The sequence below is a fragment of the Prunus persica genome, chromosome G5 (genome assembly GCF_000346465.2).
Source record: "Prunus persica cultivar Lovell chromosome G5, Prunus_persica_NCBIv2, whole genome shotgun sequence".
NCBI lineage: Eukaryota > Viridiplantae > Streptophyta > Magnoliopsida > Rosales > Rosaceae > Prunus > Prunus persica.
In genome coordinates this window covers 12671913-12694387 of record NC_034013.1, presented here as the reverse complement: position 1 = coordinate 12694387, position 22475 = coordinate 12671913, and the positions used below count along the sequence as shown (strand labels likewise).

The 22475-nt window shown below is 38.3% G+C and overlaps 4 protein-coding genes across 5 annotated transcripts; 3 read left to right on the top strand and 1 right to left on the bottom strand.

The window, feature by feature from the left end:
* LOC18776908 (NAC domain-containing protein 43) lies at positions 1936-4231 on the top strand. Its single transcript, XM_007209157.2, has 3 exons — positions 1936-2669; positions 2764-3035; positions 3133-4231. Exons 1-3 carry the CDS (start codon positions 2360-2362, stop codon positions 3859-3861), a joined length of 1311 nt encoding a protein of 436 aa, XP_007209219.2. The 5' UTR covers positions 1936-2359; the 3' UTR covers positions 3862-4231.
* LOC18777562 (uncharacterized protein At3g28850) lies at positions 10954-12341 on the top strand. The gene has a single exon (XM_007210023.2). The coding sequence runs from the start codon at positions 11175-11177 to the stop codon at positions 12156-12158; it is 984 nt and encodes a 327-aa protein (XP_007210085.1). The 5' UTR covers positions 10954-11174; the 3' UTR covers positions 12159-12341.
* Positions 16396-18995, top strand: LOC18777840 (protein IQ-DOMAIN 1). The gene is made up of 5 exons (XM_007210691.2): positions 16396-16782; positions 16887-17171; positions 17291-17539; positions 17626-17745; positions 17857-18995. Exons 1-5 carry the CDS (start codon positions 16654-16656, stop codon positions 18643-18645), a joined length of 1572 nt encoding a protein of 523 aa, XP_007210753.1. The 5' UTR covers positions 16396-16653; the 3' UTR covers positions 18646-18995.
* Positions 19728-22220, bottom strand: LOC18775643 (growth-regulating factor 8). 2 transcript variants are annotated; one of them, XM_007210970.2, is made up of 4 exons: positions 21648-22220; positions 21379-21552; positions 20934-21258; positions 19728-20714 (listed from the first exon to the last, which is right to left on the bottom strand). In XM_007210970.2, the coding sequence occupies exons 1-4, from the start codon at positions 22024-22026 to the stop codon at positions 20039-20041; spliced, it is 1554 nt and encodes a 517-aa protein (XP_007211032.1). In that variant the 5' UTR covers positions 22027-22220; the 3' UTR covers positions 19728-20038. The 2 variants fall into 2 exon arrangements, with proteins under 2 accessions (XP_007211032.1, XP_020419096.1); XM_020563507.1 differs by having other exon boundaries at positions 21379-21549.

Below are 22475 nucleotides of genomic sequence, written 5' to 3'. Positions count from 1 at the left end.
AATATGGGTATAGCCTACCCCATGCAGTAGTTCAACAAGCAACAATAGGTCACATGGCCATCTTCCACGATCATATAATCTCACCCCAAAATTCCTTACATAGCATGTACTGCACTAATTCAATTGTACCGTTTGTTTATACATTATAAGCATGTGTTATATTTATTTGGCCAATTTAGTCCTCGTATTTTTAGTTTGATCAATTAGACCTTTGTGTTTTATTCCGTCAATTAATATTGTCCATTCCGTCAAACTACCATTAAAAAAATTAATAAAAAATTTATTAAGTTTGGTTTACAAATAAAATAACAAAAAAAATCTGAAAACCCAACAACCTCTATGTCATCTTCTTCTCCCATGCCGTCACCACCACCACCATAACCACCATATCAGCAGTACCAGTCACCACCCATTCTCTCTCTCTCTCTCTCTCTCTCTCTCTCTCTCTCTCTCTCTCTCTCTCTCTCTCTCTCTCTCTCTCTCTGCGCCTCGGTTTTCTTGGCCGCATAACCCATGTATCAAAAAAGAGTTGTTGTAAAGCCATTAAGTAGTGAAGGAGTGCAACGTTCAATAATGAATTCTGATAGTGAAAGAATTTCTACATATGATTTGAACTAATAAAAAAAGCTCTTAATTATTAAGAAACATAAAATTTTAATTTAAAAATAAAAGATTAGTTTTAACACCATAATGATTAATAGATCACAAAGAAAATGTACAAAAAGAATCGAGCAGGGAAGGGAGAGGAAAGAGGGATGGAGGAGTTGTGGGCATGGGTGGGATGAATAGGGGAGAGAGAGAGAGAATGGGGGGGTGGCTGGGGCTGCTTATTGGGGTGGTGGTGGTGGAATGAGAAGAAGATTGGGTTTCCTGATTTTTTATTATTTAAATTTTCTTATTTTTCTTCATATTTTTATTATTGTAAACTGAACTTAATATGTTTTTAATTAATTTTTTATCAGTAGATTGGTGGACAATATTGACTAACAGAGTTAAACATAGGGGCTAAATTAGCCAAATTAAAAACACGAGGACTAAATTGACAAAATGAGTAAAACACATGGACCATTTTTACATTTAAGCCTAAATTATTCTTTTATTATTTAATTTTGTCCCTATTTAGGATGAACATTTACCCTCCGTTTGAATGAGGGAAAACAACTCTGGGAATTTAAGAAGAGAAATTGACAATTTCATTTTTTGGCAAGTTAAGCGAGAAATTTATTAAATGACGTGCGGAAAAAATCATGGAAATTGGAGCATCAAATTTCCGAGTTTAATTTCCATCAATATATGCGTTATTTCACAATTTTCATAGTGTCATTTACAAAATTCGACATACATAAATCCAAATATCGAAATATTCAATTGCTAGAAATTGAAATGATGGAAATCGAAATTCCGTCATTTTAGAATTCTATGTAATTTTCAATTTCTTCATCCAAACGGAGGGTTATAATTTAGTACTCTCTTCCATTTAATTCACCAAGTTAGACTAATTGGTCAATACAGTGTGTCTGTTCCCTTGTACCTAATTTCAATCCAACTCTTAGTACATTAAAGTAATTTAAAATATCGCATTCTCAAAATTAGAAATAAATCATTAGGTTTATGTGGAGCCTAGCTAGCATAGCTTAGCCTAGCCTCACAGTTGGTGACATGCAATGTTTAATTAGTGCAAAGTAATAATGTGATCAACCGAGAGAAATAGCATATGGGAGATCCACATTACACAAACCAAATATATTCATATATTTCGCAACTAATTAAATCTCTCCCACAAAAGGTCATCATGTCTTTTTTCTGTTGAGGGACCATATGAAAGCTCAGTGCCTCCAGACCCCATCATCTCTGTCTCTCTCTTGCCCTTCTTGTCGTTGAGGGTGGTTGCACAAGTAAAACGAGTGACATGTATATTCACAGAGAGAGAGAAAGAGAGAGAGAGAGAGAGAGAGAGAGAGAGAGAGAGAGAGAGAGAGAGAGAGAGAGAGAGATTCTTTTGAGGATAGAATAGTGGTGGTTTTGGAGGTGCTTTTCAAATAGATATTAAGGTCGAGGGTCATAGTTGAGATGTGGGCGTGCCCTCCGCACACACTGACTTCACAATAATATTGTTGCCTCTCTAACGCTTTTTTTCTTCTTTTTTTTCATGTGAACCCCATTTTACTACCTATATTAGCATGGCCCACAACCCTTCTCTCTCTCTCTCTCTCTCTCTCTCTCTCTCTCTAGTCCCTACAGTTTAGGTGGTTGGCTCTTCTTCAAGGGATGGACCCCACTCTAAGTACACTAATAGCCATGATACCTAAGCTTTTCATGCATTTTTGGACCCTTCCATGCCCTACTCCCATTATAAATTATGACTGCGGTACCCTTTACGATATCAAAACCCCTCCCTCTCCTTGTTTGTTCTAGCTCCTTCAATTCCATTCTCTCACCGCCAAGAAGTTTTCTTTTTTCTTTTCGGTTTTTCTTTGTTATAATGGCTGAGGATCATATGAATCTATCAATAAACGGCCAGTCTCAAGTTCCTCCGGGCTTTCGGTTCCATCCAACTGAGGAGGAGCTTCTCCATTACTATCTGAGGAAGAAAGTGGCCTTTGAGAGGATTGATCTTGATGTGATTCGAGAAGTTGATCTCAATAAGCTCGAGCCATGGGATATTCAAGGTACGCATTAACTCTTCATCAACTTTAATTCATATATACGCAGTCACAATTCATGGTGGTTGGTTTGTTAATTAATCTTTCTGACATGATGCAGAGAAGTGCAAGATAGGTTCCACCCCACAAAACGATTGGTACTTTTTCAGTCACAAAGACAAGAAGTACCCGACCGGAACTCGAACCAATCGGGCAACGGCTGCCGGGTTTTGGAAGGCCACAGGGCGGGACAAGATCATCTACAGCGGCTTTAGAAGAATTGGGTTGAGAAAGACGCTTGTGTTTTACAAGGGGAGAGCTCCTCATGGGCAAAAGTCGGATTGGATCATGCATGAATATAGGCTTGATGAAAGCAACACCCATGACACCACCGTAAGCCATTAATTCTCCAGATATACATACTTCCATCTATTCAAACTTGATATACTCATTCATATATTGCTATGTGCATATATAAATATATATACAGGTTTGTAATTCAATGGCCGAGTCAATGGCCGAAGATGGGTGGGTGGTATGCCGAGTATTCAAGAAGAAGAATTATCAGAAAGCCTTAGAGAGCCCTAAAGCCTCCTTCTCCATGGAATCATCAAGCAACCAAATACACAGTTCCAGAAACGATGGGGTGCTTGATCAGATACTCATGTACATGGGAAGGACTTGCAAGCTCGAAAACCATGACCAATCCTTGAATAACTTATCAGAAAGATTTATGCATCTCCCAAGGCTCGAGAGCCCAACTCTTCCAACTTTTGATCAGGACCGTAGCTTCAAAGCTTGCTACCAGGCCATTGATGAGATGCTCATAGACACTCCTTCTTCAACAAACCAACCAAGTAATGGTTGTGACAATAATGACCCAGTTGAAGATCATGATGAGTACCCCAAAACCAGGCTAAATGACTGGGCTACCCTTGACCGCCTTGTGGCATCTCAGCTGGGTCAACTCAACGGCCAAGATCAAGAGACCTCAAAGCACAACCTGTCATGCTTTGGTGATCCAAACATGGCTTTTTGTTCTTCTCCTCCACATGATCATGATCATGACCATGACGTACAACTATCATATCCATACCTACGTACAAGTAGATCCCATCACCAATCTGAAGTCTACAGCAACGAGAATGATCTTTGGAACTTCACCAAATCGCCGTCATCGCCGTCGTCGTCAGACCCACTGTGCCACTTGTCTGTATAAGGGAAGCACTTGGACCGACATATATTCTATATACATAATACAATAGTAGCTCTTAATGCTTAATTAAGAAGTACATGTAGGGCAGTACGTATATGTTTACATGAGAATAATATATACTTGTGACCAATAATAAAAAAAATTAAAAAAAAAAGATTAAATAAATTAGGTGGTAATTGAGATAGTGTGGCATTGTCAACCATTATCTTTTTCTTAAATAAACATGTCTTTCCATTAAAGTTAGAAATTTGTTGAGAGCTGTCACATGCATGCTCTTAATTTCTAACTTGTAATTATGCTCTCATCCTTTTCTGTTAACTGTATTGATAAGCTTGGCGAATCAATGATAGCATTGTGCTGACTTTTGATCGTATATTTGGTGTCCTGGAAAATTGATCATATAATATCAACGTTATATAAATGAAGACATATATACATATGCAGAAATTATCTTATGTGGAGATTCGGACGTTATTATTGTGCGGACATTATGTATTTTATACTATATTTCCGTATTTTCTTGCTTATTTACAATGACATATGCACAATAATAACGTGCAAACATCCAAATAAGAGAATAACTGTATATATATATATATATATATAATTGATAAGAGGTGTGATCATTCCAATAAATCAATTTGTTATTCTTGTGTCCATAAACAGTAAGATCCCGGGGTTATTTCACAGCTTCACCTAACGTACGTACCAATGAAGGGGGTTAGCAAAAGCGACCACCCTTTACCAATAAAGATAAGATATAAGAACATGAGAATCATATGAAATTTCAAAATCTATAATTTGTCATCTGAATTAATACCATTCAATTTTTCATCCAATATTAAGGGTATTTTAGTCTTTATATTTTTAAGGAAAAAAAAAAAAAAAAAAAAAGCCTTTCTCTTCCTCTCCTCCCCCAACCCCTTTTTCCCCGTCCCTCTGTTTTTATCTCACCCACGACCTGACCACCCCATCCTCACCTCACCCACAGCCCCAGCCCCCACCCGCCCCCACCCTCTCATTCTATTCGATGACTGCATGCCAAGTACCTAAGCGGAAAACAAACAGCACATAGAGTGCTCTCCTTGCCAACATATCAATAATCCAAACTCTAAATCCTTAATTTAATAAACCATTTATTTTGACTTCAGAAAAGTTTAGAAACTTTAGGAATTGAAACAAAGAGAAAAATTCGCAAAAATAAAAAACACAAACTCACAAAATAATAGTATCTTGGTAGGCAGTAAGATAGTTTTATCCATGGGAGTCAAAGGGTGGGGGTGGGTTGCGGGTGGGGATGGGGTGCTCAGGTCGTGGGGGAGAAAAAAAAAAAAAAAGAGGAGAGGGGAGGTGTGGTTGGGGAGGAAGGAAGAATAGAGAGAGACGATAGGGGGATGGAAAAAAAAATGCAATTTTCAATTTTTTTTCTTTATTTTTAATTTTTCTTTAATGTTTGGTAGGAAAGACCCTTGATTTTTAATGGTTTATTTTAAAAGATATACAATTTTGTGTAATGATTTTTTCATTTTTAAACCACCTTTAAAAATAAAAGGAACAAAATACCCTTAATCAAGGATTAAGGGTTAAATGATATTAAAGTTAGATGACAAATCATGGATTTTGAAAAATTAAGGTGACATTTCTCTTAATGACAAATTAAAACTGATATATAAGTTCAGGTGACATTTCTACAAATATCCAATAAATATTAAATAATATCATATAAATATTGCTTTGATTTCTCCTATATTAATAGGATAATATTAATGTTGATTTTCCTTTTCCTATTTAATATTGATTTTCATGTTACCCAATATAAGAGACCTCCAACATATTCAAGCCGCATGTATCTTAATGTTTTTTCAAGCTTCAGCCTTCAAACTGTTCAACTCTCTCCCTCTTAAATTCTCATATTTTGTTTTTCCTACAATTTGCATATTATTGTTTTTTTTTGTTGATAATTAGTAATTTGATGATCACAAGATTTTGATCGTGTAATTTGATTCTTTTTATAATTTTTCATTGAAAACTTTATTTTAGGAGATCCTCTTGTTGTTTTGGTACAAGGCCCCTAAAATCTCATAGTCGCAGGAGTTATAGCCGGGGTTATAGCTCAGGTAGTGTTTCCAAGATAACCCATTGCTATATGGTGGTCTGATTGGAATCCTTTGATTGCATTTTCATGTCATCAATTAATACAAAATTCATATTCCACCAAACTTCGCTTCCATGGTTTATTGTTTTCATTTTTCCAATAATGCCCTCATGTTGAAATGGGCTGGTTTGTTGTGAAGTTCCAAATTTTTAGGACTTCCTCCACGACTTATAGATGGAATTTTTACAAGAAAGGCTAGGCGTGGTTTGTTGTTAAACCTAAATTAGGATATGCTTTTAATGACTAATAGCAATCAACTTATTAGCAACCATATTTGTTTTATGTTAAAGCTTATTGGAAATTGGTAATAAAAAACAATATCATTAGAATTTAAGCTAGGCCACTTATCAAAAAATTCATGATTCTGTCATTGAATAAAATATCTTACATTATATTTTACTAGCCCCTTGGCAATTAGTTATTTTTTTAATTTTTAATTTTATTTTTAGAATTAAGAAAAGATAACCTGGGTAGTTATGTTCCATAAAAGTAGGACTTATTATCTGATTTATTTTTAATTTTAATGTTTAATGTGAATTTACCATATTATCCTTATTTAATTAATAATTTCAATTCTTAATGTTTGAATTAACCAAGGGCATTTTCTGGTATTTTGAATATTTCACTATTCTCTGCCTTTTGCTTTATATATATAGATTTATAATATGACCGTATATATTATTTATTTTATATTTGATTCTCCTCTTACTTAATATCGTTTATATTAAAAGGCAAAATAACCGAAAACCAAAATAGCTTCCATGGCTATTTCATGTTTTGTACTTCCGTGGCAGGGTAGCAGCCTGCCCATCCTTTTGTGGAGACTATAACTGCTGCTATCTGCTACAGAAACAACATTAAGAGTTACATTAGGTTTCCTTCCGTTTGAAGAAGGAAACATTTCATCAAAAAGTGTTGTTTTGTTACTTAAAATGGGTATAACGACTCGTTATATTAGGTTTTCCTTCCGTTTGAAGAAGGAAATATTTCATAAAAAAGTATGGTTTGTTACTTAAAATTATATTTTATTTATAATATGACCGTATATATTATTTATTTTATATTCGATTCTCCTCTTACTTAATATCGTTCATATTAAAAGGCAAAATAACCAAAAACCAAAATGGCTTCCATGGCTATTTCATGTTTTGTACTTCCGTGGCAAGGTAGCAGCCTGCCCATCCTTTTGTGGAGACTATAACTGCTGTTATCTGCTACAGAAACAACATTAAGAGTTACATTAAGTTTTCCTTCCGTTTGAAGAAGGAAATGTTTCATCAAAAAGTATGGTTTGTTACTTAAAATGGGTATAACGACGCGTTACATTAGATTTTCCTTCCGTTTGAAGATGGAAACGTTTCATAAAAAAGTGTTGTTTTGTTACTTAAAATGAGTATAACAACGCGTTTAATTAGTATAACATTATTATATATATCCAACATGTGACGACAAGTTTAAATTATATAACATTATTAAGAAAACTTTACAAAGACCTTTATCTCTATGACGCGACTATTCACCAGTAGATGCCAAACGTACTGATGTGTACTGTTTGCCCTCATTTGGTCCCCACTGTTCCACTAAAGATTTCAAATCCAAACCCTAGCTTTCCACCATTTCTATCTTCATGTATATATGCTCATGTATATGCTTTGAACTTGCTGGAGTATAAACCAGCTGATAGAAGTAGGGGAAATTATGTGTACTAACTCAACTCATGTGTAAAAATAATTTGGGAATACAACGAGTTTATATTTTAAAATATATAACGACGTATGTTATAAAATGAGTGAATTGTACTGAAGAAAGTAAAAATATTACAACACTTGCTATAACAACTCTTACATATATATACTTGAGTCTATACATCAAGATCATTTTCTCCATCTGGCGCATAATTTCAGGAAAATGGCCCATATCACCCTAATTAGGGGGAAAAGGTAACTTTAGTTTAGTTTATACGAAAGAAATATCCGATTAACAAAAGGGAGACTTTGGAAAAGCCCAAAGGAGAGAAAAAAATTTTAAAAGAAGCCAAAATGGACAAAATTGCCCTTATTTATTTTTTGATTTCCTAAGGAATCCTTTACATTTGCATGTCTTTGGTTTGAAAGTTGAGAGGTTTTTCTGTCTTTTTTGAAAAAGTTTTGGCTTTTTCCAAAAGTGAAAGTTTTTTTATGGGTAAAACCTAAATTTACTTTAACAAAAACTATCAAAACATGCAGAAACGAACAATTGATGATATATTGGTATAGCCTTGCGAACTACAACATCTAATAACTCATAAAATAAAGTGAAGAAATCATGGAAGGAGACTTAGGGCAGGGCCACCAGTGTCTGCACCAAACTTGTACCATTTTTATAAAATAAAAAAATAAAAAAATAAAAAAAGAAAAAAAAGAAAAAAAAGAAAAAACGTTTACCATCGGGTTGATCTACATACGAAGTGAAGAGGTTCATGCATCCCATAATGATAGGAACCCATAATGAATATTGACATTGTTTTCATAGGCGATAATGATTGGAAATGCACAAAAGTGTTTCTAGGTAAGTCATTGACTGATGCTGCCAATTCTCTTATCCTAGATGCAAACAAATCGCAAAAAGTTCTTGCACATAATGAAAAATGCGAAAAATGTTATACTGTGAATTACTTACATATGAGGGTGAATTCTAATCGTTAATTTATTATAAACCCTCAGGTTTCGTTTGGTTCACGGAATGGATTTAAGGGGAAATCACTTTCCATGTCATTTCCCAAGGAATGAGAATGAAAGATTCCTTTCCTATGTTTGGTAATGTCGGGAAAGTAACCGGGAGATTTCACTTTGTTTCCTTTCCCATGTTTGTTTTGAGTAGGAATGGAAAACAAAGTTTGTATAATTTTCTAATTATACCCATATTAAATCAAATAAAAAAAAGAATGCATTTAATGATACGTTGTAATTATAAATTGTTCATGGGGACAAAATAGTCATGAAAATTGTGCATTAAATGTTGGCTCATTTTCCTAAACTTTTCTATGAGAAGGGAAAACAAAACCCAAGTTAAGAGGAGGGCTTTATTTTCCTCCATACTTTTCCATGTGTCAGACAACCATTTCTCATGCCTGGACTTACCAAACATGAGAAAGCAATTGAATTCTCATTCCCAAGCCTCATTTCTCATGAACCAAACGGAGCCTCACATGAAAGATAAAAAATTGCTCATATTGGAGGAAGTAACTGACTGTCAATGGAACACAAACTAAGTTCGTCCTTCTAGCATTGTCCATGATTTGGAGAGAATCTGTCTTACAAATAGGAGGTGTATCCCCTTATATATGTTCACTACATTCATTACGTGACATTGTTTGATTGCAATAAGGCATATATCTCCTTATGTATACAACACTCATCACGTGGTGGTGGCACAAAGAAATATACCCAAAAACGATACAATATCGTATATAATAAGTGATACAAGCATTAAATAAAGAGTTGCAAGCTATAGTAGATCAAGGCCAGCAGGGAGGCATTCAATTATAATATTGGAGCAAATCAATGGCATAAATTCGGAAAATAGAATAACACCCACGACAAGTAACCTTTCTGGGTTGTGAAGTTGTGATCGATATTTGATATGACGATCTTGGTTGTCGTCTACATAAAGTGTATCTCAAATTATGTTACAAAGACTTATCATCATGGTATCATTAGATTTCTATTGCAATACCAAAGTTTTCAATTCGGGACCATAATTTTGTCGTTGAAATGTCACACGCTATACATTAGTATTTCTGAAATTTCAAATTATTCTTCACAAAATGAGCAAATTAAGCTAATATATTTCCACAGTTTTTATGAAGCTATTTACGTCTGGACTTTATGGGTACTGCCGACAGACCCCACAAGAAAGGAATGGATCATCTTATTTTTGACTGTTCAAACCCTTGGGGGTACTATATTGTAATTTGTTTACTAGAAGAAAACAACGTAATTTGTTGGCTCTTTTGAATTTTAAGTCAAGCTTAATTATTTCGACAACAGCAGCAACCTCTCATGCATGATTCGCAGGAAAGATTAACTACAAACTATTTTAAGGTTATGCCGTGTCACTTTAAAATTAACCACATATATAGCATTGGCTTTACTGGGGAAGCTCTCTCTGCTATAATAATTTTGTTGATGAGTGCTTGCTTCTATTTAGACCCAATGGAAATACTAAACAATTTATTATTAGCCCCTTTTACCCCTTCATATCAAAATAAAATAATAAAAATTTAGCGTTCGTTTGATAATCTTTTCAATTGTAATATTTTAAGCTTTATTTTCTTTATTAGAGATAAAGGAGAAAAGGTCAATTTCAATTTGTTAGGTACCCCAGTCTCTCCAGTTTTTTGCAATGTGATTCTAAAGTTAGGGTTTCTATCAAATCTTATGTTAGTTGTCTACGTGACACTTATGAGTCCTACATTTTCGATACTTTCAAAGTCTTTCTAAGAGTATTTTCGATATAAGAGGAAAATGATCGATGAAAGAGAGAGTCGTGGAAAGGAGACGGTTACCCGACCCGTCTTCCGAACCTTCATGGTTACACCACTCCCTCCCACCACCGCACCGCCTGCCATGGTAGCGGAGGCAGCGGCCCCTTGCCACTCTCTTCATCTTCCATTTCCTAGTTATAATTAGATTGGACCCAATGTTGCCATCATAGCTTCAAGATGATCTTCAGATGAAGAAAGCCCAATTTCACTGGCCCATTTGAGCAAAAAGTACAGAAAAAATGGTGATGCATTGGGAATTAAACTGGAAGGAGGCCCATTGATCCAAGTTGATTGAGAGCACCAAGAAGCTTTTGACTGGAGATGAAACGCTCTCCTAAACACAGTAACGCAATAATTGGCAACGCTCTTGTAACACCGCACAATAAATTTTGAATTAAATTTTAGCGCTCAAAGCTCATGTGCTACAGTCTACGCATCTCCATTTGAAAATTGAATGAAAAAAATCTCCATTGTTTCAAGAAAAAGAATCCAAATTTAGAAAGAAATATATAAAAGATATTAAATTCCCCTCCAGAAAAGTCTTCTCTGTATCTAAAGTTCACAGCTTTTTTGTCTTCACTCTCACTCCTTCTTCCCCACTTCACTCTCTGAGCTCAGAATTCGAGAAACGAGAACATGGGCTGTGTATCTTCCAATCTCTTCAACCACGACGACGAGTTCACCCAACTCGGTAGCTCGGCACTAAGTCACCACATCGTCTCGCTCACCTCCTCCACCTACGGCCTCCTCACTCTCGACCCACCGCCGCCGCAGACGCCCACAACTCCGCCCACCCCACCGTCTAGATTTACTCTTGGGTCCATTTTCCCGAGCCCGCTCTGCGAACCCAAGTCGCTCTGGTCAGACCCGAAACCGCTCCGTTCCGAACCCAGACCCCTCCGGTCCGACCCGGAGGTTATCAACTCATGGGAGCTCATGGCCGGCCTCGACGCCGATAGCTTCCGATTCTCGCCGCTCCCCCCGCCCAAAGCCTTCAACTTTAGAGACCCAAAAACTGCCGGTAAAGAAAACTCCAACCCCAATCGCGGAATTTTCAAGTCTCCGAACGACGGCGTTTTCGGCGTGAAGAACAAGGAGGACCCACTTGACCGGTTCGAGAAGATATGCCCGCCGGCCGGAGAAAACAAGGTGGTGGTCTATACGACGACGTTGCGAGGTGTTCGGAGGACTTTCGAGGCGTGCAACGCCGTTCGAGCGGCCATAGAAGGACTCGGGGTGATGATTGTCGAGCGCGACGTGTCGATGGATCGTGGGTTCAGAGAAGAGCTGAGGGATTTGATGGACGGGAAAGAGGAGGCAGGGGTGCCTCCAAGGGTGTTTGTGAAGGGGAGATATGTGGGTGGGGCTGAGGAGGTGTTGAAGATTTTGGAGGAGGGTTTGTTGGGTGCGATTCTTGATGGGTGTCCAAAGAAAAAAGCTGGGTCTGTTTGTGAGGGGTGTGGGGAGGCCAAGTTCTTGCCCTGTTTTCAGTGCAATGGGAGTTCAAAGATGGTGTTGGTGGTGAAGGAAGAATTGGGTCAGAGGCAGGGGAGCACTGTGGTGGTCAGGTGCCCTGAGTGTAATGAGAATGGGTTGGTGCTTTGCCCAATTTGTAGCTGAATGGTTGACAGAGATGAGAGATCTGTTTCATATCAGATTGGGTTTTGTAAACACTTTCTGTCTACCGCAGTAATTTCTTGTGTTTCTGATGGAAACCAAAAGCTTCTGTGTCTCTTGTTTTCTCTCTGTTTATAATTATGTATATGCATGTTTTGATATGTGAAGATCTTTTATTTGCCTGAAGCCTTGAACAATGCAAAGTTTAAAAGATAGACAATTAGAGAGATTAGGACTCGGCTTGTTCATTTTAGAAATGTTGAGTTTCATTATCTCAATTGTGCATTGCTGGTGCAGTGAAATTGGACATTGATGGAGTTCAAATTACAGGTCCAATTGCATTGCTAGTTTAGTTTTCTGTTTGACGTGCTTAGCTAATGTTGATTGGGCAACAAAACTGTTGTACTCTAGTAATTCCAGAGAAGGCTGTTGATATTTGACCAATTCCTAAGGAACCAATGTGTAAAAGTTGGCTTCCTACATCTTTTGAAATTCTTGGCCTAATTTGCTCTTGTTGATTGTTCAACTTCAATAGGGCAGCAGTTTATGCATGTGATTGAGAAATCCTCTGAAATTCACTTCAACCTCCCTCATAAAAAACAATTAGCAGCAAACTTAGTACAACTAGTGAAAGATTTATTGTATTAGAAAGTTATGAGCAGGGGAAAACTATTAGTTATCATTCAATTGTTAGAGAATTGTTGTACCTGGATAAAGTTCAACTTATGGATGTGCTCTTGATTTGAGAAGTCTAAGTAGAATGGTAATTCTTCTTGCCATGTACAAGTTACTGGCTGGTTCATCGGCCGAGAAAAGAATACTTCTGAGTATAGGGAAGTACTGATCTGGAGAGAAGGTACAGAAGCTCTAGTATGGTCATATATCAAATACCAAGACAAACATAGGACAGAATCTTCAAAGCACCTTTAAACACAAAGTGAATGCTGACCTTTCATTGCCTTTCTGTTTGTGTTCTTCACTACCTCTAGCAATTGTCCAAAGGTTCATTGATGCTCTCATCCGAATGCTGCTAAGATGTTTAACTAGCAATCAAGCACGTCAAGTGGAAGACAGGGAGCAATCCTTAAGACTAGAGGAGACAACATAGGTTGTGTTGTTCTCCACAAAAAATAGAGTGAACATATCATTCTAAACACAATTTTTGTGAGTGCTCTAGTTTTTCTGTGCAACTTTGGTCCTGAAAAAGGCTGATGTTGAGTTAGCAAAACCTTTTGATGTGCTGGTATTGTTCCATTATAGTTGCTGATATGTACTTTTCTGAAGCTTTTTCATTCTTTCCTGGTTTCTTATTGAATTTTTACTGAGTGGATGCCAGTAAAGGATGGCCTTCTTTTCCTGGGTGAAGGACAATGATTGTGCAAGGGTAAAATATGTGTTCAATTGGGATTTGGGCAAAAAAAATTCAGCTCCTATTGTTTACTGAGCTAGCAGAAGTTATAAGATTGCTTGGGGTTGTTACTGTTTCCAGTTCATATAGCTGGTCTTCATCTGCCTGGAAAAAACCAGTAATGACAGGGTGAAGAAAAGTTCCACTTATTCATAATCTGCATAGGACTTGAGATAAATTGTACAAATTTCGACCCATGAACTCTATTAATACAGGACAAATTTATGGACATAATAATCAGACACAAGTTCAGCCCATTGACCACCAAGTACAAAATTAAGTTTTAATTTGGGCCCGATGTCTCAGGACCAGGAAGAGATGTCTAGCAATTATCGAGGTGTAAATATGATGTGACACTGACACAAAATATACAAGTTGGTCCATCTTCATAGATATTGAAGATTTGTTTGGTACTTGCTGCTGGTAGCCTTTAATTTCTTTCATTTAATCTCAGAAAACTGGAAGACATAACATAACAAGCTCATTTTTATGCAAAGAAAGGAAGAGATGAAGTGCACTGTGTCTGTGACTGTGTATGTTTATTATTTGTTACGGTAGAATTAACTTTAAAAAGTAGACCAAAAGAGAATCAAATCAAACTTAGTTTGACTGATATTTACTGGGAAAATGAAGCCAACTCTGTTTGCTTTTACCCATGAATAGTTGTATGCATGCGATTTCTCTGCTGCCATATTTTAGTTGGTGGTCTTCGAGAGACATAAAAATGCAGCAAACAAACATACATACATTTGGCCACATTCACTGCAAAATAAAACACAAAATGCTCTCTCTCTCTCTCTCTCTCTCTCTCTCTCTCTCTCTCTCTCTCTCTCTCTCTCTCTCTCTCTCTCTCTCTCTCTCTCTCGTACTTTTGTTGTCCATGCTAAAATATTAAAACTATGAGAGAATATTTGTTTGTGGGAATTTTCTGTGTATTCTTCTCCTTGTAGGAGGTTATATTTATAATACAACGAAACCTGAATGGGCAAGTAAATAATAAATTCCTAAATCTATTTGCAGTAGGAAATCAGGAATTAAAGTAAATCAATTACAATTATAATAGGAATTCTTGGTGTGTAAGGAAAGTAAGTCAATATCCACAAGTCACGCCAACACTCCCCCTCAGTTGGTGCATAGATGTCGTCAATGCCCAACTGATCTAGTGAATTGTGGAATGCTTTACTGGAAATCGCATTTGTCAAAATATCCGCCAATTGATCCTCGGATTTCACAAAATGCGCAATCTGGTCCATATGTCGGGGTCGTTAGTCGAGAAGTCATAATCTGTGCAGCGGAAGATGCATAGGATACAGGTTGAGTAGGAATTAGGATCGGAATCTGAGCCTGAGTCGAGGCCGGAGTCGGAGTCGAAATCGGGATCAGGGTCTGAATCAAAGACAAATTCGGGGTTGGGGTCGTCTTCGGAGTCGGGGTCGGGGTCGGGGTTGTCTTCGGAGTCGGGGTCGGGGTCGGGGTCGAGGTCGTCGTCGTCATAGTCGGGGTCGGGGTCGAGGTCGTCGTCGTCATAGTCGGGGTCGGGGTCGGGGTCGTTAAAAGAGGATCCTGATTCTGGATCGGGTTCGGGGTCAAAGTCTGCATCTGTAGGAGCGGAGCCATCTGGGCACTCAACTCAACGATGGTTGGTGGAGAATGAGAGAATGAGTCGGTGGTGCTACCTCTATGAGGGTTGAAAAAATCATCAACCCCCATAACACTAAATAAAATAATCTCTATTATAATAGGACAAAATATAATTGGTAAGTAACCAAAATTCTAATGAAATAAGGACTCGCCAACACTCCCCCTCAAGTTGGGCAAAGATATTTCGCAGGCCCAACTTGACAAGCGAGTCACATGACACCATACTTGAGAAACACCAATTGTAGAGAAGATCTTTTAGTCAACCACGAGTGAAACAAGTGACAAACTAAAACAAAGTTCACAGCGGAAATACAAGAGCAAACCCTAAAAAATAGGGCACATAGCAAAACACAGAAACCCTGTGAGCACGGGTGTAGATAAGGCAGAACACAGAAACCCTGTGAGCACGGCAGTAGGTAAGGCAGAACACAGAAACTGTGTGAGCACAGCAATTGATAAGGCAGAACACAGAAACCCTGTGAGCACGGCAATAGGTAAGGCAGAACACCGAAACCCCATGAGCACGGCAGTGGCAACAATAAATTCTTCCATATAAACTTTAGCTAATTCACTCAGACACAAGTTCTCTTCAATCTTCCTCTCCCCTTGAAGAGAAGGGGTCGTCGGAGTCAAGAAATAAGCAACATCTTCATGGAAATATGTCAAGGTAATTGGGATAGGTCAATAAACATATCCCTTTCACTCCCCCCCCCCCTCTCAAGGGGGGAGAAGAGCACTTAAATTTCAAGAAGAACACAAGCACAGGTCCCTAGATCGAACCTGGCTCTGATACCATGCTAAAATATTAAAACTATGAGAGAATATTTGTTTGTGGGAATTTTCTGTGTATTCTTCTCCTTGTAGGAGGTTATATTTATAATACAACGAAACCTGAATGGGCAAGTAAATAATAAATTCCTAAATCTATTTGCAGTAGGAAATCAGGAATTAAAGTAAATCAATTACAATTATAATAGGAATTCTTGGTGTGTAAGGAAAGTAAGTCAATATCCACAAGTCACGCCAACAGTCCATATAACACGTGAAACCATTAGATTTTGGTCAGTGTAATTTAAAGCCATTGATCAATCAAAAAGCCCTGCTTGTTTTTGAAAGGACTTTGGATTCTTCTTCTACATTAAAATCTCTCCCCCTCACGTCCACTGTCTCAAACTTATTACTTGCATTGTTTTTGACAATACCTGACACCTCCTCCATTAGTTTTTTCGCATGCCACAAGAAAACACCATCGCTTATCACATATATTGGAGCTCTCTCTTTCATTAATTCTTGCATATAAACAAACAAACCTCAAGTTTCTTCTCTCTCTCTCTCTCTCTCTCTCTCTCTCATAACAAGCACACAACTAACTTCACCTTCTTCAGTTTCTCCTTTTGCCTTCACCAGCTTAATTTCATGTAATGCTGCAGACTTTGCTCGAACACCTAAATGGGAAAGAAAAGTGGTACCTCATGGTTGACTATAGTCAAAAGGGCATTTAGGTCTCCAACTAAAGATAACGATCAGCAAAAGATCAGCAGAAGAAGAGATGAGCATGAACCAGAAGAGGAAGAAAAGGTAACCATGCATACCATCACGTGCCTTCATTTTCTCGACTGATTTGATTTGATCCCCTTTTTTGTGTCTGTTTAAATGCTGATTGTTTTGGTTTGTGCAAGCAGAAGAGAGAAAAGAGAAGATGGCTTTTCCGAAAGCCAACTATTCAGGTTCAACAATGTGAAGCAAAGACAGTGACAATAAATGCAACAACCACACCTGTGAATCCTGTTTTGGTTGCTGAGCAAAGGCGTGCAATCGCTGTGGCCGCAGCCACTGCAGCTGCGGCCGAAGCAGCTGTTGCTACTGCCCAAGCGGCAGTAAAAGTTGTTCGGCTTACTAGGCCGAACAATTTTGCTAAAGAACAGTATGCTGCCACCCTCATTCAAACAGCATTCAGAGGTTACTTAGTAAGTGAACCACAAAACATTAACCACAAACAACATATGAAATTTCTTTATATGGGTTCTGCTTGTTTCTTTGAGCTCCTTCACATATTGCTAATTCAAATGTGGTTGCTTGATTGAAGGCAAGGAGAGCTCTACGTGCACTGAAGGGGCTGGTAAAGCTTCAAGCTTTAGTGAGAGGTCATAATGTAAGGAAGCAAGCAAAGCTGACACTGAAATGCATGCAAGCTCTGCTTCGTGTACAAGATCAGGTTCGCAATGAAAGATCAAGGCTTTCACATGATGGGGGTAGAAAGTCCATGTTTGCCGAAACAGACTTGCCCTTGTGGGAATCGAGATATCTTCATGACAGTCGTGACAGAAAGTCAATGGTAAGCACCAGCTTTCTTCACTGTTTTAGTATAACAAAAACATGAACTGAATTTATTCCTCAAAGTAACTGGCTGCTTTTCATCAGTCAAGAGAGAAAAGTCGTGTTGGGGATGATTGGGATGAAGGGGTGGAAGCCATGTTGCAGAGTAGAAGGGAAGCTGCTTTAAAACGTGAAAAGGCTCTTGCTTATGCTTTCTCTCACCAGGTTCATCAATCTCCCTCACTTTTTTCTATGTATGGTTCTTAAGTACTTTTTGTGTTTGTTTAAGAACAACAAGCTAATGTCTTTGATTTAATTATTGATGCCTAATTGAAGATATGGAAGCCTCGGAGGAACCCATCTGCAGGGGATGAAGCAGAGCTAGAAGAGAGAACAAAATGGCTTGACAGATGGATGGCCACAAAGCAATTTGAGCACAGCAGCAGGGCTTCAATTGACAAAAGGGACACCATAAAAACAGTTGAAATTGACACCAATTCAAGGCCTCACTCTTACTCTTACTCTGCCCCAAATGTTCGAATTTCGACATCACATTCACAACTTCAAAAACAGCCAGCCCCATATCCAATTGCTTCACCTTCACCCCTGCACAAATCGCACTACATTAATCATCTCTCACCTGCCACACCCTCTCCTTCAAAACCCAAATATCTGAAAGTCCGATCAGCAAGCCCAAGATGCCTGAAGGAGGAAAAGTATTGCTGCTCATCAGCAGCACACACACCAAACTTAGGCTCTAATTCTTATTGTTTCAGGGGTTCAATGTGTCGTTCTGCGATACCAAATTACATGGCTGCCACTGAATCTGCAAAGGCAAAGGCTCGATCTCTTAGTGCACCCAGAACAAGACCCTCGACACCCGAGAGAGAAAGAGGTGGTGGTTCAGCCAAGAAGAGACTTTTATATCCAGTCCCAGCTGAGGCACTGCAACATAACTCTGTTGGCATTGGTTGTAGTAGTTTCAGCCATAACTTGAGAAGTCCCAGCTTCAAGAGTGTACAAAATAATGGCTACTATGGAAGGGAGAATTTGTCTTCATATACTGATAGCCTAGGGGGAGAGATTTCTCCTTGTTCAACCACTGATCTAAGGTGGTTGAAATGAGGCAAATTTTTATGAAAATGAACCTAGTTCTCATTTATTGTCTGATTAGGAATTGGAAAGGAATATTTTATGAATGATTGGATGGGTTTTTTTTTTTTTTTTTCCTGTCTTTTTGCTTTTTCCTAATGGGCAGCATATGGAGAATATATATAACCCAAAAATGATATTATAATATAACATAAAGTGATATATAACAGCAGGAGGCAAGGGCTGTAAAAACTATTGCAAGTTTTATGAAAATCATGTAAACTTGGGAATTCCCGACATTGAGTGATGATGAAACTGAATGTAGTTTTCATTTATTGTCTGATTACAAATGCTTTTGTAGTGCTACTCAAATAATATATTAATTGAATATTCATTCACGTTGTGGTGCCCAGCCCAACATAGCATATTAAGGAAGGTTGGTGGGGGCTGGGCTGGGCTCTCACACAGCCCATTTTCTTACTTCTCTTCTTTTTGGGGTGTGGTGTGCTTAGTCTTGTCTTGTGTCTGGCGCAAGAGCTTTGAGTTCTTTTGGTCTTCACCCTAGTTTTTAAGCCTTTTTGAGTGTCTTAGCGACCAAACTTGAGCAGAAGACTTGTAACTCAAATGATTAAGAGCATATACCACAAACTTTAGCAGACGACTTGTAGCTTAAATGATTAAGAGCATATACCTTATCATCATACGTGGGCTTATTCTAATTCGAGATGAACAATGTAAGTTTGATATTTCTTTTGCTATTACTTCTATTGTTCGTGGTTTGGGATTTTGAGTGAGAGTAATTAGTGTGGGAAAATCTACAGCACAAAATGTTTCTTAAGTTGGAATAAGCTTGGTAGAATATGAGACGCGCTTAAACAATACAGAGTTCTAACTTCGTAAGGATTTGCATAAGAACTTTGATTAAAAGAATGATTATTTGGGGTGTTCGCATCATGAGCCTTGGCTTGTAGTTTTTCTTACATCTTTGTTCTTGCTACACATAAATGTGGTGAAGGTTTGGTTAACTACCTAAGGTAAATTATCATCTTTTTACAGAACTGATTTTGGGATTTCTTGAAATTAGTATAATAAGACATGGGATTTCCCCCAAAAAAGATGCAATTCTATGTTATGAAAGAACTTGATGGCAATGGCATGATCCATGACTCCGTAAAATCCTAGGTGCATGAGTTACACTTACCGTAAGTTAGATGCATATTCTTTTCATTTCTTTCAACAAATAGATAGAAAAGAAGAACAAGAAAAGGTAATGAACCGCAACCTCCTAATGCATGTAGGCAAGAAAATCAATCAAAAGAGTCTCATTTTTTCCCCTTTGTGGATCTTCCTCAAAAGTTCAAACATTTAGGTGTAAACCCCCATCGCTTGCTTGCCCACCTCTTCAGTTGATAAAATCGAACTCTTTCTAGGTATATACACCATCTCCACTGGAGGTGGAGCCACTAATGCAGCCATTTGAGGATGTTGCTCTTGTGGAACTGGCAATGCCAAGGCACAAAGCTTCAGCCAATGGTCCACCAGGTGGTGAGCTCATACATGAAAGAGGGTTCATCCATTGAGACTTCAAATCTCCAACATTTTCCCTTTCAGAACCCAAAATTCCAAGACCCATTTGAGTATTGTCAGTTTCTTCATTGGTTTCATTCCCTCTAGACATTGATAGAGTAAGAGATGAAAAGGGTAGCTTCTGGTTTGAAGAAACATAGCCTCTGTTGCCAATTTCACCAATACTACTATCTCTCTCAGTTGTTGTGGACCATGCATCAATGAAATGCCTTGTTTGCTGTGTCTGATTGGAATTTAAGGCTCCTTCCAAATGAGCCAACTTGGGGCTCAGCAACAAGCCATATTGGTCATGGGAGGGCCTCTGAGTTTGCAGGCCTTGGCTCTCACCTGTATACTCTCTATACAAATTGAATGAGCTCTCATTTTGTTGCTTTGATACATCCACATCTGTATTGCACTTGGTGTAGCAGCTCTTTAAGCCTAACTTAAATTGCATCATTTGCTCCCATTCTTGGTTTGAACCACCAGCAGTGGGAGCAGTGGGTGTTTCCCCGTTCATGAACCAACCCATTGACCTTCATGGTCAAAGACAAAAAGCACATTTATTACACAAAACAAAACAAAACAAAAACCCAAAAATTAAAACAAGAAACTAATATCGAAGTCCAAGAACCACATCACATTGACACATTCACTGGCAATGGACAAGAACAAGCAATAAAATAGAATAGAATTAATGCGTTTTGGTCCTAAGTTTCAGAGAGCATTGAAACTTGGATCCAAACCAAACCCACCTGGGCTGGGCATGTGATGGAACAGTAGGAGAGACCATGTTGGTAGAAAATGGAGTTGGCTGGTTGCTGTTATTGTTTTTGACAAAATTAGACCTCGGGCTTCTCATTCTAGTGGTGGTGGTGGTGTTGTTGTTGATGAAGTTGGGGTTTGATTCCACAGGCTTTCTTGAACGGGGCCGGCTCTTGTGAGCATGCCTCTCACAATATTTCTGATCAGGAGCTACATCTCTAGAGCACCTCCATTTTTTACCATCTGTTCTTTTACACCTCCATGGCTCAGGATCTGAGTTGCTAGAAAACCCCAACTCCAATGAACCTCTTACCACTAAAAACACAAAACCAATAACAAGGGAAAGGGGAAAGGAATGTTCTTTAAAACAAAGGAACACAACATTGTTAAAAAAATACCAAAAGATGAACAAGAATGAAGAGCAGAAAGATTTACAATTTGGGTACAAGTGAGCCACATTTGATGGGTTCTTGGCTATGGGAACAAGCAAGTGTGGAGGGACAGGAGCAGAGGACATCAAGTACCTGTAAATCATAGTCTGTCTCTCAAGCTCTTCCCTTTGAGCTGGGGTAAAAGGAAGCCTCACATTCACATTCACCATTCCACCTACTACATTAAAAACCCAACAAAAGACCAGAGAAATTGTTCAATAAATTTCTGTTCTTTATTATCTGTTGAAGAAATAAAAAAGATAGGAACTTTACCTGAGGGACTGAAAGACAAGCTGTGATCAGAGTAAGGCTGCTGCAGAGACTTTGGCACCAGAGAACCAAAATCAGAACCGACAGCATTGTATATATCACTGATACAACTAGTGACTGGGTTGCTTGTGTTACAAAACAAAGGTCCACTAGCACTATGCTCAAAAACCCCACAACCTTCTCCACCAAAACTACCTCCACTGCTAAGCAGAGTCTGCTCGTGATGATCATGATGATGAGGCATCATCATCATCATCTTCTTACGAGGAAATGATTGGTGGGTTTTTTGCATCATCAAACCCAACCCAATATCACAGCACTCTGTTGTTTCTTCTGCTGTTCCCTTCTCTGAAGCCACAACAAACCCATTTCTCTTCCCCATGTTTATGTTCAAATTGAAAAATCAAAATAAAAAAGCTGACTTTCTCACTGCCCTCTTCAAGTGTCAACCCACAACCCCAAAGGGAAAAATCAGCCTTAATTACAACCCACGCTAGCTATGCCACTCTCTTTACTCTGGCCCCCTCCTCTCTCTTCCTTCAATGACACTTCAACTCTCTCTCTCTCTCCTTGTGTTGTGTTGTGTTGTTGTTCTTGTGGGTTTTGCTATGGTGTGGCGGTGCCGCCATTTTTAGCCATGTGCTTTGCTTTGCTTCCCAAGCTTCCAACATTAGTTCCTCTTATGAATAAGGACAAAACTAGTACAAGCAGCTGGCAGCACAAGCTCTCTCTCGTTTTTTCTCTCTGCTCTTTCTCTAACACATAAGACATAACGTTTACTTCACGTCAAATCTAACACTGTTGGCCTCTAAAAGTAGTGTATTATAGGAA

What these genes read in the sequence shown, in the direction of transcription:
- LOC18776908 (XM_007209157.2), top strand. Translation starts at nt 2,360, where the DNA reads ATGACTGCGGTACCCTTTACGATATCAAAACCCCTCCCTCTCCTTGTT. An exon ending in CGAGCCATGGGATATTCAAG is followed by an intron (nt 2,670 to 2,763) that starts GTACGCATTAAC and finishes GACATGATGCAG; the next exon opens with AGAAGTGCAAGATAGGTTCC. An exon ending in GCAACACCCATGACACCACC is followed by an intron (nt 3,036 to 3,132) that starts GTAAGCCATTAA and finishes ATATATATACAG; the next exon opens with GTTTGTAATTCAATGGCCGA.
- LOC18777562 (XM_007210023.2), top strand. Translation starts at nt 11,175, where the DNA reads ATGGGCTGTGTATCTTCCAATCTCTTCAACCACGACGACGAGTTCACC.
- LOC18775643 (XM_007210970.2), bottom strand. Translation starts at nt 22,026, where the DNA reads ATGGGGAAGAGAAATGGGTTTGTTGTGGCTTCAGAGAAGGGAACAGCA. An exon ending in CTTGTCTTTCAGTCCCTCAG is followed by an intron (nt 21,553 to 21,647) that starts GTAAAGTTCCTA and finishes TTTTTAATGTAG; the next exon opens with TAGGTGGAATGGTGAATGTG. An exon ending in GGCTCACTTGTACCCAAATT is followed by an intron (nt 21,259 to 21,378) that starts GTAAATCTTTCT and finishes TTGTGTTTTTAG; the next exon opens with TGGTAAGAGGTTCATTGGAG.
- LOC18777840 (XM_007210691.2), top strand. Translation starts at nt 16,654, where the DNA reads ATGGGAAAGAAAAGTGGTACCTCATGGTTGACTATAGTCAAAAGGGCA. An exon ending in AACCAGAAGAGGAAGAAAAG is followed by an intron (nt 16,783 to 16,886) that starts GTAACCATGCAT and finishes TTGTGCAAGCAG; the next exon opens with AAGAGAGAAAAGAGAAGATG. An exon ending in GTCGTGACAGAAAGTCAATG is followed by an intron (nt 17,540 to 17,625) that starts GTAAGCACCAGC and finishes GCTTTTCATCAG; the next exon opens with TCAAGAGAGAAAAGTCGTGT.